Here is a 14,065-nt window from a genome sequence, read left to right as displayed (position 1 = left end):
GGCAAAAGTATGACAATAACCCCAGGTACGAGCAACGTTCTTCATCAAATTCATCTTCAGGACGAAACAAAAACACAAACTGCCACATGGACAAATTTCCAGGACTGGCAGGACTCCGAGGGTGTCAGACAGAATCTGTCTCAAAACCAGCCTGTGCTTTGAAGTTCCCAGCTCTCACAACAGCCAAACTTTTTTCAAAGGCAGACACCCAATAAATGTGTATTTAACCTCCCGAGGCTTCTTCCTCTGCTGGCTCCATCCTCCACGGTGATGAAGGCAGCAGCTCACAGCAGCATCGTGGAGTAGCAAATTCACATGAGGTGTGTTTTGCACATGACCTGCATCAATAGTTCATGATTTCTTTTATAATGACAGCATTAAACATCTCCAGGCAGAGGCTCATGGGATCTGTGCTCAGTCGAGTAACTTAAGGACAGGCTTGTAGAAACTCTTAGCAACCAGCAGGAGACAAATAATCGAACTCGGGACAGTTTGACATAGAAAGTTCCAAGCTGCAGGGAAATATCTGATGCTGTTCCTTGTGGTCTGAGGGAAAAGCTCAGGACTAGAATAACCCCTGTTTGACCAGCAGCACAACACAGGTTTTGAAAGTAAAAGGAGGTGCACCCCTGATTCCTCTTCTCGAGGGCTATTTTATGACAAGAGGAATGAGAAGAAAGCAAAGGCAGCAGCTGCATGTGCTGTGGTGTCAGTCCAGTGAGACAGGGGAGCTGTACTGGTGGAAAATCAAACAAATGAACACAGTGCACAGATAGATATTTTTGTGGAGATGAACATTTTTTGGCGTGTCTGATCTCCTTTGCTCACTATTGCTCAAATCACTCGGCAAAGCGCTTCAGAACCTGTCAGCAGAGAAATCCTCCTCAGGAAAAAAACACACAACTGTTTCTCTTCTGCCCTGGCAGAGTCCAGCACTGAGACACTCTCATTCACTATAAATAGAGGTTCTCCACTGATGTCCAAGGGAAGTGTAAAGCCATGCCATTAAGGAAACCCAGTCCTGCACGACGTGCTGGGATGGACACTGTGTTCAGGCAACTTCTGTTACAGCAGCCCCACTCTGCTTGTCAGGCTCTTCTCGTGGTCTGTGATGCTATCTGTCAGTCAGCCCTCTCTGTGCTGATATATTCAGAAAACTTGTCATTTGAACATTCAGATATTCATGTGTTGCAGTAAATCAGGCTGACAGTCAGCTCTGCAACTGAGGCACAGTGTTTAATCACAGAATGGATGCAACAAGCAGAACCATCAGCCCAAATTTCCCATGGTACCTTTACTAATTGCCTTATTTTTAATATACAGTCAGCTCCTTGCAACTTCTATTCTCTGTTTCCACAAGCACTTGCTGTCAAATGATCCTGAAAATAATTTCATTCCATGTCTCCAAAGTATCCCAGAAGTCCCACATTTGCCAGAAAGCAATCAGCTGGTTGGTGGGGTGGATGAGTGTGGGTGTGTTTACCTGCCCACAGGTGACTGCTGGAGCCAAGTGACCACTTGTGCAGCTGATATTCCCAGCCCTCATCCCACCGGTGCAGCTCCTTTGGGAGAATCCCCTGCCCCACACTATTAATAGTGTGCATGTGTGTGCTCCAAGTATCTACAGCTGCTCCAGGGCTGCAGGAATGTGGCGTCTTGGCAGGGGAGGGTTTGATCCAAGATACTGCCAGTGTGTGGTGTCCCATGAGAAAAACAAGAAAAGCTTCTCTGCTGGGTCTTAAAACCATTTTTTTCTGCATAAAGAAGGGCTGGCAGCTGAAAGAGTTAATGGGGCAGTGCCTGTGCAGAAGATGATGGAGAAGGAGGGAGCTGCTCAGCCCCTCTCTCCTCGAGTGTCTCCCACTGCTATCGGATATCGCCTCCCGTTAGCGCCTGCTCAGCACAGGGAGACAAAAACTGCTATTGACACAAGTCCCCCGCAGACAGGGCCCTCTGCTGCAGAGCTGCTCGAGTCTGGAGTGCTGCAAACCTATTTTAAATGACAACAAGAGCAGTAATGCTATGGGAAGATCTTGTTGTGTAGAGTTTTCAGAATTAGGGTAGGGAGGAAAAAAAAGTACAGCCTTGTTCTGACAAATACTGTCAGACATTTGAGGGGTCTGTTTTCCTGTGCTGATCTGTGCAAACACTTCCAGGGCATCAGGGAATGTTGTCATTGATAAGCACAGGAAATGGCAGTTCTCAAAGACATAGCTGATGGTGTGGACAATAACAGGATCATGTAATGCATGGCCACCAAATTAATAAGCATTTACATCCTAAGCATTAACCTTCACTCTCAGTCATCAAAAAATAAAAAAACCCAGTGAACAATTTGCAGTGATAGAGGCAGGGTTATTAAAGGATCATTTGAGAAAGAGCAAGGAGTATGTCATCAGAATTTGGGATCACTACTTTGATTTGCTGTTGAAACTTCTATGTATTTTGAGATCTCAAACCCCAAAACAAAGCTTAAGCTTCACTTAGGGACTACAGTTGCCTCCCTTATCACGTTATCCGAGTACATCACACTCTAATTATAGTTGCCTGAACAACACTTAGTGAGATTGGGAAGTACTAACCTTGCCAGAGAAGCCCTTGAACACTGAGCAGAACCAAGTTAGAAATGCTTTTTAGTTCCTAAATGCCAGCTAAGTATGCTGCAACCAGTGGAAAAAAATTGTTCTTACACCATCAACAACACTTCAGAAAATTTACCTCTTCATTATCATTAATGCAGATCCTGAAGTCCTGGCTCAAAATTCAGAACAAACTCATTGTTATTATGAGGGGGGAAAATGCATTCTAATATTCGCATTTCTAAAAGCATCATTAAAAACATATCAGTAATCATTCAAAGAAAAGGGTAATACTTATATATCTCAGTGGGATATTATATCTCACTCTCAAGAGGTATCCAGAAGTGCTTCTCAATATTTTAGTATCTGTTAGGCAGTGATTGCAGTTTATTTATCTCTCTCTAGTGGGTACAGCAGTAGGAGTTAAATATTCCATCTTCCTCTCCCAAGGATATAAGGGACTGTGTCCCCAAACTCAAGCAAGGGAGAAAATCTCTCCCCCACATCCCCTCCTGGGGTGGGAAATGGCTCTGTTGTGCCTCAGTGAGTGTGGACCTGTGACTACATTTCCCGGCACATTTCTTCAAGGCAGCTCCTGAGAAGCTTTGGAGAAGAATTTCAAGGAGCTCAGCCCTTGTGCAGGTGCTTGCAAAAAGGTTGTTACTGAGTTTAATTGAGGAGTTTCCTTTTCTGCCACCTCTGCCATTCCATAATTCTATTCTTTTTGCATTGCTTTACATACCAGGGCATGGACATGGGTATTCCACCAAATCCCAGCTTTGTTTTGTTTCTATTTTTCATGTATAAATACAACTCAAACTCTCCTGTTGTGCTTTTAGAGCTGACCACTTCTCCAGTTAGTTTTAACTTTTGCCATATCTGAGTTTCAAACTCCACCATTATGAAGAAAAGAGGTATTGTTACTTTTCCTGGCAAGCCTTTATTTCCAATACTTTGTGGATTGAAAGAGGCCTCAATACCCTGTAGATCACCAGAGTTCTTGATAGCAACTTCAAGCCTCACTGAGAGTTTAATAAGCTGTTGCTGAATTACATTGCACTTGTTACGTTTATAGAAAAAAGTTATTCAGTCTGCTGCTGTTATTAGCTATCAAACATCACAGACACTAGAGAGGACCCTTCACCAGTATCTCTGGTCTGAACTACATAAAAAATATTGGGGAGAATATTTTGGATTCCTAGGCTTTGGTACAGGTCCAAATTTCACAGTCATTTGCTATTTCTATAATAATTTAGCCAGATAAATAATGACCAATTAATAGTGACCAATCCCAGTACTCATAAAAACTGAAAATAAAAAGGAACTCTCAAGCTCATCCAGTTTTTTGGATTTTTTTTTTTCTGGCGAGGGGGTGGTGATGATCCTGGTTTTGCCTCTGCTAGATTTGCTAATACTCTTTCATGGGAAAGGCTCTAAATATAAGAGGAAATGAAGATCTCATCAGTGCTGTCCTGCTGGTGCATCCCAGCCCTGCAGTGGAAGGAATGGCTCCATGGCCTCTGAGAAAGTTCTGCTGAAGGGCCCATTTCACTCAACAGTTTAATTTTACAGAGCCCAAACCCCTCCATCAGTCCATCAGCACTGCCACTCAAGAGGCTTTGAGAATGTTTCAGTCCTGCAGACTCCTTGTCTGTTGAGTGAGCTTCTGGGAGTGAGGTGTTTATTTGGGCTGTTGCCATGTCCACATTCTGTGAACGTGCAAAAGGAGCCTGTGGTGGGGGCACAGAGCTCTTTCCTTCAGACATCTCCCTGTCTGCAGCTCAGTGACCTGTAATACCTCTACTTTTATATCAGTTCTGGATAAATTCAACCTATTACCCTCATGTTCATTGGAGAATCATGGAATCATGGAATGGTTTGGGTTCAAAGAGACCTTAAAGCTCACTCAGTTCCACCCACACCTTCCACTATCTCAAGTTTCCCTGTCCAATCTGGCCTTGGACACTTCCAGGGATGGGGCAGCCACAGCTTCTCTGGGCAAAACCCTCACAGGGAGGAATTTCATCCCAATATCTGCTCTAACCCTGCTTTCTGTCAGTGTGAGAAGGACTCAGCATAGAATACCAACAGACAGAGAAGTGTGTGCAGACTGAGAGATGGTCCAACCCATACACTCACAAGCACAGTCCCTGAAAAGCCTCTTCCCATAGGAAATTAGGACAGGGAAATTATTTAGATATTTTTTTCCTTAATAAATAGAGAGGATAAAAACCCCACTCTGAATGTATTTCCTGAAAATTGCACACCTAAATGGAGATACTCAATGAAATGACCATCCAATCTCAGAGGCTCTGTAATGCTGGGGGTGATTCAGTTCCATTGTGTGAACTGCCATGAAAATGAGCACCGGGATCTTTAAAATCTGAGTTTTGCCTTGCCTTGCCCATGAGGAGCAGCAGCCCCTGTGGTGACCAGCACAGGGATGGATGGGCACACAGGCTCAGCAGCAGCTGAAGTGCTCTCCCCACCTGGCAGCCAGGACAGGTGTGTCACTTCCAGATGTGACATGAGCCACTTACATCTTGTTCCCAGCCTTTGAAGTGCTGTGCACAGAAAGCCTGAGCCGTTGCTGCAATTAGAGCTGATACATCATTTACTGGAAGAATTAAATGCGCTGTAGTAGCAAACCTGCGGTTGACACTCACAGGGTGCAATTTAAATCCTCTGGATTAGTAATTCTTTTGAGATCTTTGTAATCATTGGTAATAGGTAGTGAAATAAATCCACATTTTATATCCTACAGACTGCAGCTGTGCTTCTGTTAAAGTAGCATTAACTGATGGGTTTTAAATCCTTCTGCCAGCTCGAGCTGTAAGCACCGAGGCTCCTGTGCAGGGATAACTCAGCCTGGGTGATGTGTTCCCGAGCAGGAGAGTGCTGGTTAATGAATAATGAAAGCACCAGGCACAATCACAGCTCAGGGCTCCTTCCTGCAGGAAGCTCTCTGGGGAGAGGTGCCCGTGTATCTCCCTGTGCCACAGCAACCCAGCTGCAGCTCAGGCTGTGGAGAACTGTGACAGACAATGAGAACTGTGACAAGGAAGAGCTGTAACACAAAATGTTCATGGACAGCTTTACCTGCATGGACAAAGTGCTGAGGTGTCCAGTTGAGTGAGGGGTTTGTCCAGCCAGCTTTGGTGTTGTCCCTCCAGGGCTCAGGAGTCCACACTGTACCCTGACTTTACTGCCCGGGCTCCCAGTTAGCTAAACAAATATGCCATTAAAAGCTGAGCCAACCTTGAGTGGGACATACAGGCTTAAACTGCAGCAGGAAGAGATTTATGGACTTGTTTTCACAGCCTGGAGAGTAATTGAAGAGGCCTCAGACAATTCAGCATTTACGGGCTCTGATAAGGGAAGGCTGCACTTCACTGGGATGAGATGGGAAGGGTGATGGCAGTGAGAGCCCCAGTCATGGAGCAGGGACCCAGCCTGACAGCCACTCTGAGAACAAAAAGAAGCTTTGCAAACTCAGTATGCTTGCAAGATAAGCACAGCTCTGATAAAGTGAAGCACTTAGAGATTAAAAAACTCAAGAGAACGATGTACGTGGCTGAAGGAAAGAGCCCAGGAATCCTGGCTGTCCCTTCCTTCAGCCCAATCTGCCCAAAATTCATTGCTTTAGAGATGGTTTCTTGACAGGTTAAAAAAAAGCACATTTTTACCTGGTTCTGTTCCTTATGGGTTCTGTTTGCTTTGTTTCCACGTAGGAATCTACAAAGGACATTGTTTCCGGATCAACCACTTCCCTGAAGACAATGACTACGACCACGACAGCTCAGAGTACCTTCTCCGTAAGTGAACAGTGAACCCAACACACAGATGTAGCCAGAGAGGCTTCCCTGGGCTCCTCTTCTGCAGAGAGTAACCCCAGTTTTACTCACTGCCAGACTGGCCCAGTGGTGCCACGTATCCAGTTCATGCTGCAGCTGACACAGCATCACCCTTGGGGACCCCCTACTCCATAGAGTCATTGAATCATTGAATGGTTTGTGTTGGAAAGGACCTTAAAGACCATCTAGTTCCAACTCACTTGCCATGGGGTTAAAAGGGGTTTTTCTTCAGCCAGGGGAATGCTCACAATTTTAGTGCCGACTGTCTAAACATTGAATGACAATTTTTTAAATGAAAACTGCAGTTATCATGCCCATATTGGCAAGGATATTTTACAGAGGGTGTACTTATGGGGTTAGTGTAACAAAACTCATTTGAGGAGTGGGCTCCAGCCCATTAAGAAGCTTTACCAAATGCTTAAACCCAACCCTTAGTCAAGCCTCAGCCTTTGCAGCTGCTGAGCCACCTCCCCCTGAAGTGAAATTACTACACTGTAGGAAAGAAATTTGTGCAGCTAACAGCAAAAACCCAGCATGGACAGGGGCTGTGGCTTCCCTGCCTGGCCAGCCAGCCACTGCTGCTCCACTGCTGGCACGTAATTCCCCCCAGAAGGGATTCCACCCACCAACCTGGTGCTTGAAATCGAGGCAGTTGTTTCATCCACTCCACATGACCATTCTCTCAGCTGATGGCAAGTCTTGGAACCCAACCATGAAACCTGCAAAGCTGGATTTAGATTGCCCTTCCTCAGAGGGCTCCTTGCCTTGTTGTTCCTTCTGAACAAAAGAGCAGAGCAGCCAAGCTGAAAGCAGTGCCCTTTACCAGGGAGAGGAACTGCAGCTCACACAAGGTGTTGGGGAGTCAGGGAGCTGAGAACAACGCTGCTGGCAAGGCAGAGAACTCCTCAATTACAATATTAATTACCTGAAACACCACTTAGAGAACCACTCTGCCCTTCTGCTCACTTCTGGGCAACAACTTCTAGTTGCTAAGACATGAAGAAGGAAAAAAAAAATCTCTGAAAAGTTTGCCTCACCAGAAAACCCAGATTTTTTTTCCTCTTTGCTCTTGTCGATTTAGATCAGTCATAGCACCTGGGTGACACGATTTCAGAGCTCAGGCAAAGGCAGAGTGTGAGCACAGCTGCATTTATCTTTCATACAAAGCCTTGGAACTAATGTTAAATTGATGCCAAGTCAGCTTTAGGAAACAAACATCATTAGTAAAAGGAAAGAGGAATTAAGTAGCATCTTGATAAAAGCACATTATGCCTTCTTTATATGGAGAAAAGTGAGAACTCGGAAAAACAGTCTCCAGCTCCATGTTAAGATATGAGACTGGTAAATTGTTTGTAAGTGTGCTGGTGACGGGTGTTCCTAAAAGCTGTTTGCAAAAGTGACTAAGTACAGATCTTAAAAACAAGTTGGTCCAACCCTTTATGTCTTCTGCAAAATCAGTCTCCAGTGTCTCCCCCGCAGAGCAGAGCTCACCCCACAGAGTCTGCACAGAGACAAGGCTCCTTGGCTTTAACTTCCATAAGAAGAACTGCAGTTTCCCATGCACAGAGTTGATTTAGAGATTACTGAAAGGTTACGTGTCAAAATCCAGAGGAGATGAGCTCATACCTATATGTAATAGGGACCAAATCATTGTCTAAGACAGGAGGATGTTTGCATCCTGTTTCAAAGGGACGTGAGAGCTTCCATCCTGCTTTTGCCCTCTGCAGTCTACTGGCTCCATATCATTCTCCACTATTTCTGGCCATTTCTTGGCAGAGTTTCTCGGAGGGACATGTTGGGACTCATACTTATTTTTCCTGCCTGGCTTAGACAAAGGCACCCACACTCATGTATTTCATGCTCCTGAAGGAGCAGCATGAGGGGTCTCAGCCTCTTCCACAGTCCCCAATTTAATCTGGGCTTCAGAGAAATGCAAACACTGTAGTGTTAGCAGGATCAAGCCCTGGTTCCAAACCCCGTGGAAATCAGTGACAAAAACGACTGATTTTGGGAGACTTTGGTCTAGAGAGTGGATAGAGGCAGGAATTTGGATTTTGCCCTTTGGTGTTCAAGCTGCTCCCTGCAAAACCAAGCAAACGTCAGCACGGTGACAAGCTGACTCGTGCAGAGGAGCTCAGACAAGACCCTTCCTATTGAACCTTCCCCGTGGCAACACACGCCCATCTGTGTGTCTAAAAAAATCCCCCTCACATGCCTGAGCAGGGCCCCAGCGAGCAGCAGATGTCCCAGTGCCAGCACGGAGAGCCTGCACTGTCCCCGGGCTGCCACCGCATCCCCGGCGGTCAGTGCGCCCCGGCTTCCCTGATCTGCTTCCTTCATCTCCTGCTTCCTTCATCTCCTGCTTCCTTCATCTCCTGCTTCCTTATCTCCTGCTTCCTTCATCTCCTGTTTCCTTCATCTCCTGTTTCCTTCACCTCCTGCTTCCCTGTCTCCTGTTTCCTTCATCTCCTGCTTCCCTCCTCTCCTGCTTCCTTCATCTCCTGCTTCCCCGTCTCCTGCTTCCTTATCTCCTGCTTCCTTCATTTCCTGCTTCCCTGTCTCCTGCTTCCTTCATCTCCTGTTTCCTTCATCTCCTGTTTCCTTCACCTCCTGCTTCCCTGTCTCCTGCTTCCCTGATCTCCTGCTTCCTTCATCTCCTGCTTCCCTGGGCTCCTGCTTCCCTGGGCTCCTGCTTCCTTGTCTCCTGCTTCTCTGTCTCCTGTTTCTTCATCTCCTGCTTCCCTCCTCTCCCGCTTCCCTCGTCTCCCGCGTTCCTCCGGGCACACAAACCCCGAGCAGCTCCCGCCCAGCTCGGCACGAAGCACAGGCGCCTCTCCCTTGGCAGGAGGGGGATCTGATCCTGGCTGTGCGCTGAGGATGTCTGGGCTCTGCTGCTCTGAGCAGGGAGACCCTGCTTTAGGGACATCTCCACACTTTCCTGCCCTTCCTCCCTGCATGTCAGAGCATCCTCTTTCCAAAGCCATTCCCTCGGCTCCTGCCGTTCCGGAGATTAAAAGCCCGAGCCCAGCAGGGTTTGCAGCCCCATGGGGAGGAGCAGCGCCACCGAAGGAGGTGTCACCGCACATAGCGGTGCACAGCCGGCGATGCAAACCGACAGGACAGTAAACAACGGGGGGAGAAAAGCCAGGGAGAAAGCAAAAACCAGATTGCCCTAATGTTTTTTGATGTGCTGTCATTTTATTACCAGTATCAGGAGACATATGTAAATTCTACGTGGTACCTTATGAGCTTCCTTTGAAATTTCAGAGCTAAAAGTACACACTGTAAGAAAAAAATATATACTGTGGAGTTTTTTAGGAAGAGAATACTGTGTGTTTTCTTTCTCTTCACATTAATTACCTACTATAGAAAAATTATCACTGGAGATTATTAGTACTAATAGAACAACCCACTCCCTATATTTGGTTTGTCTGACAAGTTGCTTGCAATGATATCACTGAAGCATTTTGGGAAAGCTCTTTGATTTAAATGAAATCATTATAAGCAGCATGACCATAAAGTACAGGATACAATATCCAGAAAGGGTGGGCCAGAGGAGATTTTAAGCCTTTACCCACGGCACAAACAGAGAGATTTGGGGTGCCTTAAAGTCCAGCAACAGTGACTAACTTTGAATATTTTTCTAATGATTGACTGAAAAACCTGACTCAAAAGTCAAAGTGCTGTTAATTTATACCCCACACGTGAGGATACACCCAGGACAAGGGAACAGGCTCTGACCTCTCACCAGGCTTTGACCAGAGACCTTACACCCACTCGCATCAGTCGGATTTGGCAGTTCCTGCAAGACGCCGTCTGAATAGCAATGCACCCGCCTGGCCCGCGTTCAGATCCGCCTGGAAAATGCCCCATCTGTGAAGGACACGTGCACGCTTTGGGAAAGAATGGACTTTCCTTGCTCTTGCAGATCCCTACAGGCAGAAGCTTCCCAGGCAGGCACCATCTTTTTGGGTTTGTGTGTGTGCACAACCCTGCGGGGTCGTGCGGGGCACAGCGAGCGATGCTGGTGAGGAACCCCCAGCCCCATCCCTGCCTCAGCTCTGGAGCTCTGCCACCAGTTACCAGGGGAATCGTTAGGAAGCTGTTCACTGAGTCGGGAAGGCCACAGCCATCGACAGTGAAATGGGAAAGCGGCAGCTGGAACATCTGCCCATTCCTCCCGGGGAAACGGGCGCCGCTCGCTGTGCGTGTCAGCCAGGAGGATGCACCCGGAGAGGCCCAGATGGCGTTTGCTCCTCTCCACTCGCTCAGCCCTGCGGTGCCCGTGGCCTCCCAGCCTGCTCTGGGGTTTCCGTGCCACTGTGACAGCAGACTCTGACTCTCCCTCGCCTTGGGATCCCCTATCCTGGCACTCCTCTCCTCTGCCAGGGCTCCTCTCCCTGCCCTCAGCTCCAGGGTGATCCCATTTTCCACAGCAGTATTCAGCACCTTATCTCCCCTTCTTCGAAAAATAAATCCTCTCTCTACAGCAATAAAACTCGGTTCCTCACTCTGCCTTTCAGGAACCCCTGCCAGCTTTTACCCCTTTGGTTTTTACAATACAGACATCTCTCTTCTCATGCTTGTTTATTTTTTTCTCAGCCCTTTTGTTCCCTCCCTGCCGCCTCCCTGTCGATTGCTGCTCTGTCTTGTTGTGGCCCGACTTTGAAAGCTGGCTTGAAGTGGTGTTTTAATATTTTTGTGGGGGATTTTATACACTGATGAATGGACTGAAGCATGCAGAATTTTAAATTACTACCTTGCTGTCAGGAAACTAAACACAAACATCTGAGACACACTTGTTAAAATTCCTTCCTTAGAAATTGGAAAGGTTTCGATGTCCTTAATATCCAGCAGAAGAAAAAGGGGTTATTAGCTGTGCTTGCTGGCAACATGGATGCTGCTGACTTCAAGAGCTGTGATTTGCTCCCCTTGTGTGTGCACCACGGAACAGATCTGTCTGCTCCAGCTGTCCCAAACCTTGTAGGGTTCATAGCCAGCTCATGAATTTTTCACTGCTGCTCCCTGCGTGGTGCTGGGTCTTACTGTCACTTATCTCGTGCCTTGGCAGAAATATTCTGCACGGGGTGGCATCAGAAAATGGCAATAATGCTGGACTTCCTGGGAGAAAGCTCCAAAGATTGAAGCCGCTCAGCTGAGAGTCAATGTCACACTGGCCACCTCATGGGTTCATCAGCCCAAAAACACACCCAGAAATGCAGAGTCAGGGATAATTCTAGCAAAAAGGAATAAAAAATGGTAATAAGCTAGATATTGGGAAACATTTCTTCGCTGAAAGGGTTATGAAGCACTGGAACAGATGTCCCTGAGTATGTTCAGAAAATGTGTGGATGTGGCTGGCACTCAAGGACATGGTTTAGTGGTAAGCATGGTGGAGGTGCTGGTTTCACTGTTGGATCTGATGATCTTAAAGGTCTTTTTCAACCTTAACCATTTTCTGGTTCTATTAAATCATTCTTCTTAACAATTTTAGGGAAAAAAAACAGGGGGGTTGAGACTCTAATCTCCACAGTTGCACCCCAAGAGGCCCCCAAAATGATTACTCTGTCTTCCCTTCCTACCTGTCTCCCTCCAGGCATTGTCCGTGCCTCCAGCGTGTTCCCCATCCTAAGCACAATTCTGCTGTTGCTGGGAGGACTCTGTGTCGGAGCAGGAAGGATTTACAACAGCAAAAACAACATTATTCTCAGCGCTGGGATTCTCTTTGTTGCAGCAGGTATGTTCTGTTTAAATTGAGTTCTTGAGTGGTGCTGCCTTTTTTCAGCTGGAAAAGACTCTGGAAAAGCTTCTTGGCAGTGCTTTCCCTGCACCCCTTTCCTGAGCTGAGGGCATTAACAACATCAAGCCAAGCAAATTTCTCAAGACAAAATTATGCTCTTCAAGCCCCACAATAAGTATATTTTAGAAAAGCTTTTGGTCTTCCTACAGAAGGAAGTGAAATTCAGTAACAAGTATGTTTTACACTATTTAAAATGTATTAAATGTTAGATGAATCAGGTAGCTCTTATACCTGAGGGCTTTTTGGTTTTTTTTAAATATATGAAGGCAGAAAACATTCACCTCTGATAGGTGAGCCTGCTTTTCACACTAGAAACATCTGAGAGAGCCAGCCCCATCATTAATAGCTCTCCCTGCAGCCTGTATTAAGCATGCTGCATTTAGATGAAAATTCAGCAAGGTGGAAGAGAACTTACCCTGATCAAGGTGAACAGCCATAGCCCTGAGCTTCAAATGTATTTTTATCATTCTTCTGGATGTTAGAGTCCCACTCACAATATTAGCGAGCTCCCACATGCTGCTGTTTTTCCACTGTGGCAATGAAGAGATGAGAAAAAGTCCTGCTGAGTATTTTGAGATCCACGTGAGCACACAGGACCCATATGTTGATCTGTTGGTTGTTTTTCAGGAATAAATGAATCCTTGAGATAAATGTTAGAGTAAATAAATGTAAGACAATTTCCTTGCCCCAGTCTTGGAATCATTCAGGTCCAGAAAGTATCATGGCTTGAATTTTATCTCCCCAGCCACATAAACACTGATTTTTGTTTTTCTTCCTCCAGGTCTAAGTAATATCATAGGGATCATTGTCTACATATCGAGCAATGCAGGTGACCCAAGTGACAAGCGAGACGAGGACAAAAAGAACCATTACAACTATGGTTGGTCATTTTATTTCGGAGCCTTGTCTTTTATTGTGGCCGAAACCATAGGTGTTCTGGCTGTAAACATTTATATTGAGAAGAACAAAGAGCTGAGGTTTAAGACCAAGAGGGAATTCCTTAAGACTTCTTCCAGTTCTCCCTATGCCAGGATGCCAAGCTATAGGTACAGGAGGCGGAGGTCCAGATCCAGCTCCCGCTCCACGGAGCCTTCTCCATCCAGGGACATTTCTCCGGTTGGCATGAAGATAGCAGGCACCATCCCCATGAACGAAATTTCCATGTACACCCTTTCCAGGGAGCCTTTGAAGGTCACCACGGCTGCCAGCTACAACGCAGACCAAGAAGCCAGTTTCCTGCAGGTCCACAACTTCCTCCAGAAGGAGTTTAAGGAAGGACTCCACGTCAACATGGTCAACAGGAGAACGACGCCTGTTTGAAGCACCTCCCTTCCTCGTGCTTTTTGAAGAGATGCCCAAGCAGAATGGATCTGTCAGGAGCGATGTTAAAATACCCTCTCACCTCTTTAATTGTGGCATGTGTTGAGGTAGCAAGTGGAGATCCTCTGGACCAACATAAAGATATTTACACGCTCGTAGCTTTTTTTGAAGCTATTTGGAGTTTGTTTATTTCCGTTCTTGGTGTCACGAGATGAAGGCAGTTCATGTTCCTGCACTTTTGTAGTGTGTACACGGTCTTGGAGAAACTGCACAGGACTGGCCACCAGTGTGTTTTAAAGGATTACAGAAAAATTGTTGTACTTTTTTTTTTTCTAATATTGAGATCCCTTAATACGAACTTGCAAATATAATTTATAACCAAGCCCAAGGATGAAAACGAACTACTCATCAAGTGAGCCACTTTCCTTCGACACGGCATAGGCTTTGCCTCTTTCAAAAAAACAAAAAAAAAAAAAAAAAAAAAAAAGAAAAAAAAAAGAAAATATTTTTGA

General features: G+C 46.0%; 1 protein-coding gene across 1 annotated transcript in view; it reads left to right on the top strand.

Annotated features, from left to right (window-relative positions):
- Nucleotides 1-13,553, top strand: part of CACNG4 (calcium voltage-gated channel auxiliary subunit gamma 4) — a gene marked incomplete at both ends in the record, with an annotated part of 40,102 nt that extends 26,549 nt beyond the window's left edge. The window contains 3 exons of the mRNA XM_083874869.1: nt 6,311-6,394; nt 12,030-12,170; nt 13,015-13,553. Of these exons, the coding sequence (XP_083730995.1) occupies nt 6,311-6,394; nt 12,030-12,170; nt 13,015-13,553 (764 nt within the window). The remainder of the gene's footprint in view (nt 1-6,310; nt 6,395-12,029; nt 12,171-13,014) is intronic.
- Nucleotides 13,554-14,065: the final 512 nt, after the last annotated feature.

The sequence above is a fragment of the Zosterops lateralis genome, assembly GCF_965231275.1.
Source record: "Zosterops lateralis genome assembly, chromosome: 18".
NCBI classification, from domain to species: domain Eukaryota; kingdom Metazoa; phylum Chordata; class Aves; order Passeriformes; family Zosteropidae; genus Zosterops; species Zosterops lateralis.
Note: the sequence above shows the minus strand (reverse complement) of the source record. Positions and strands in the feature narration are given on the sequence as shown.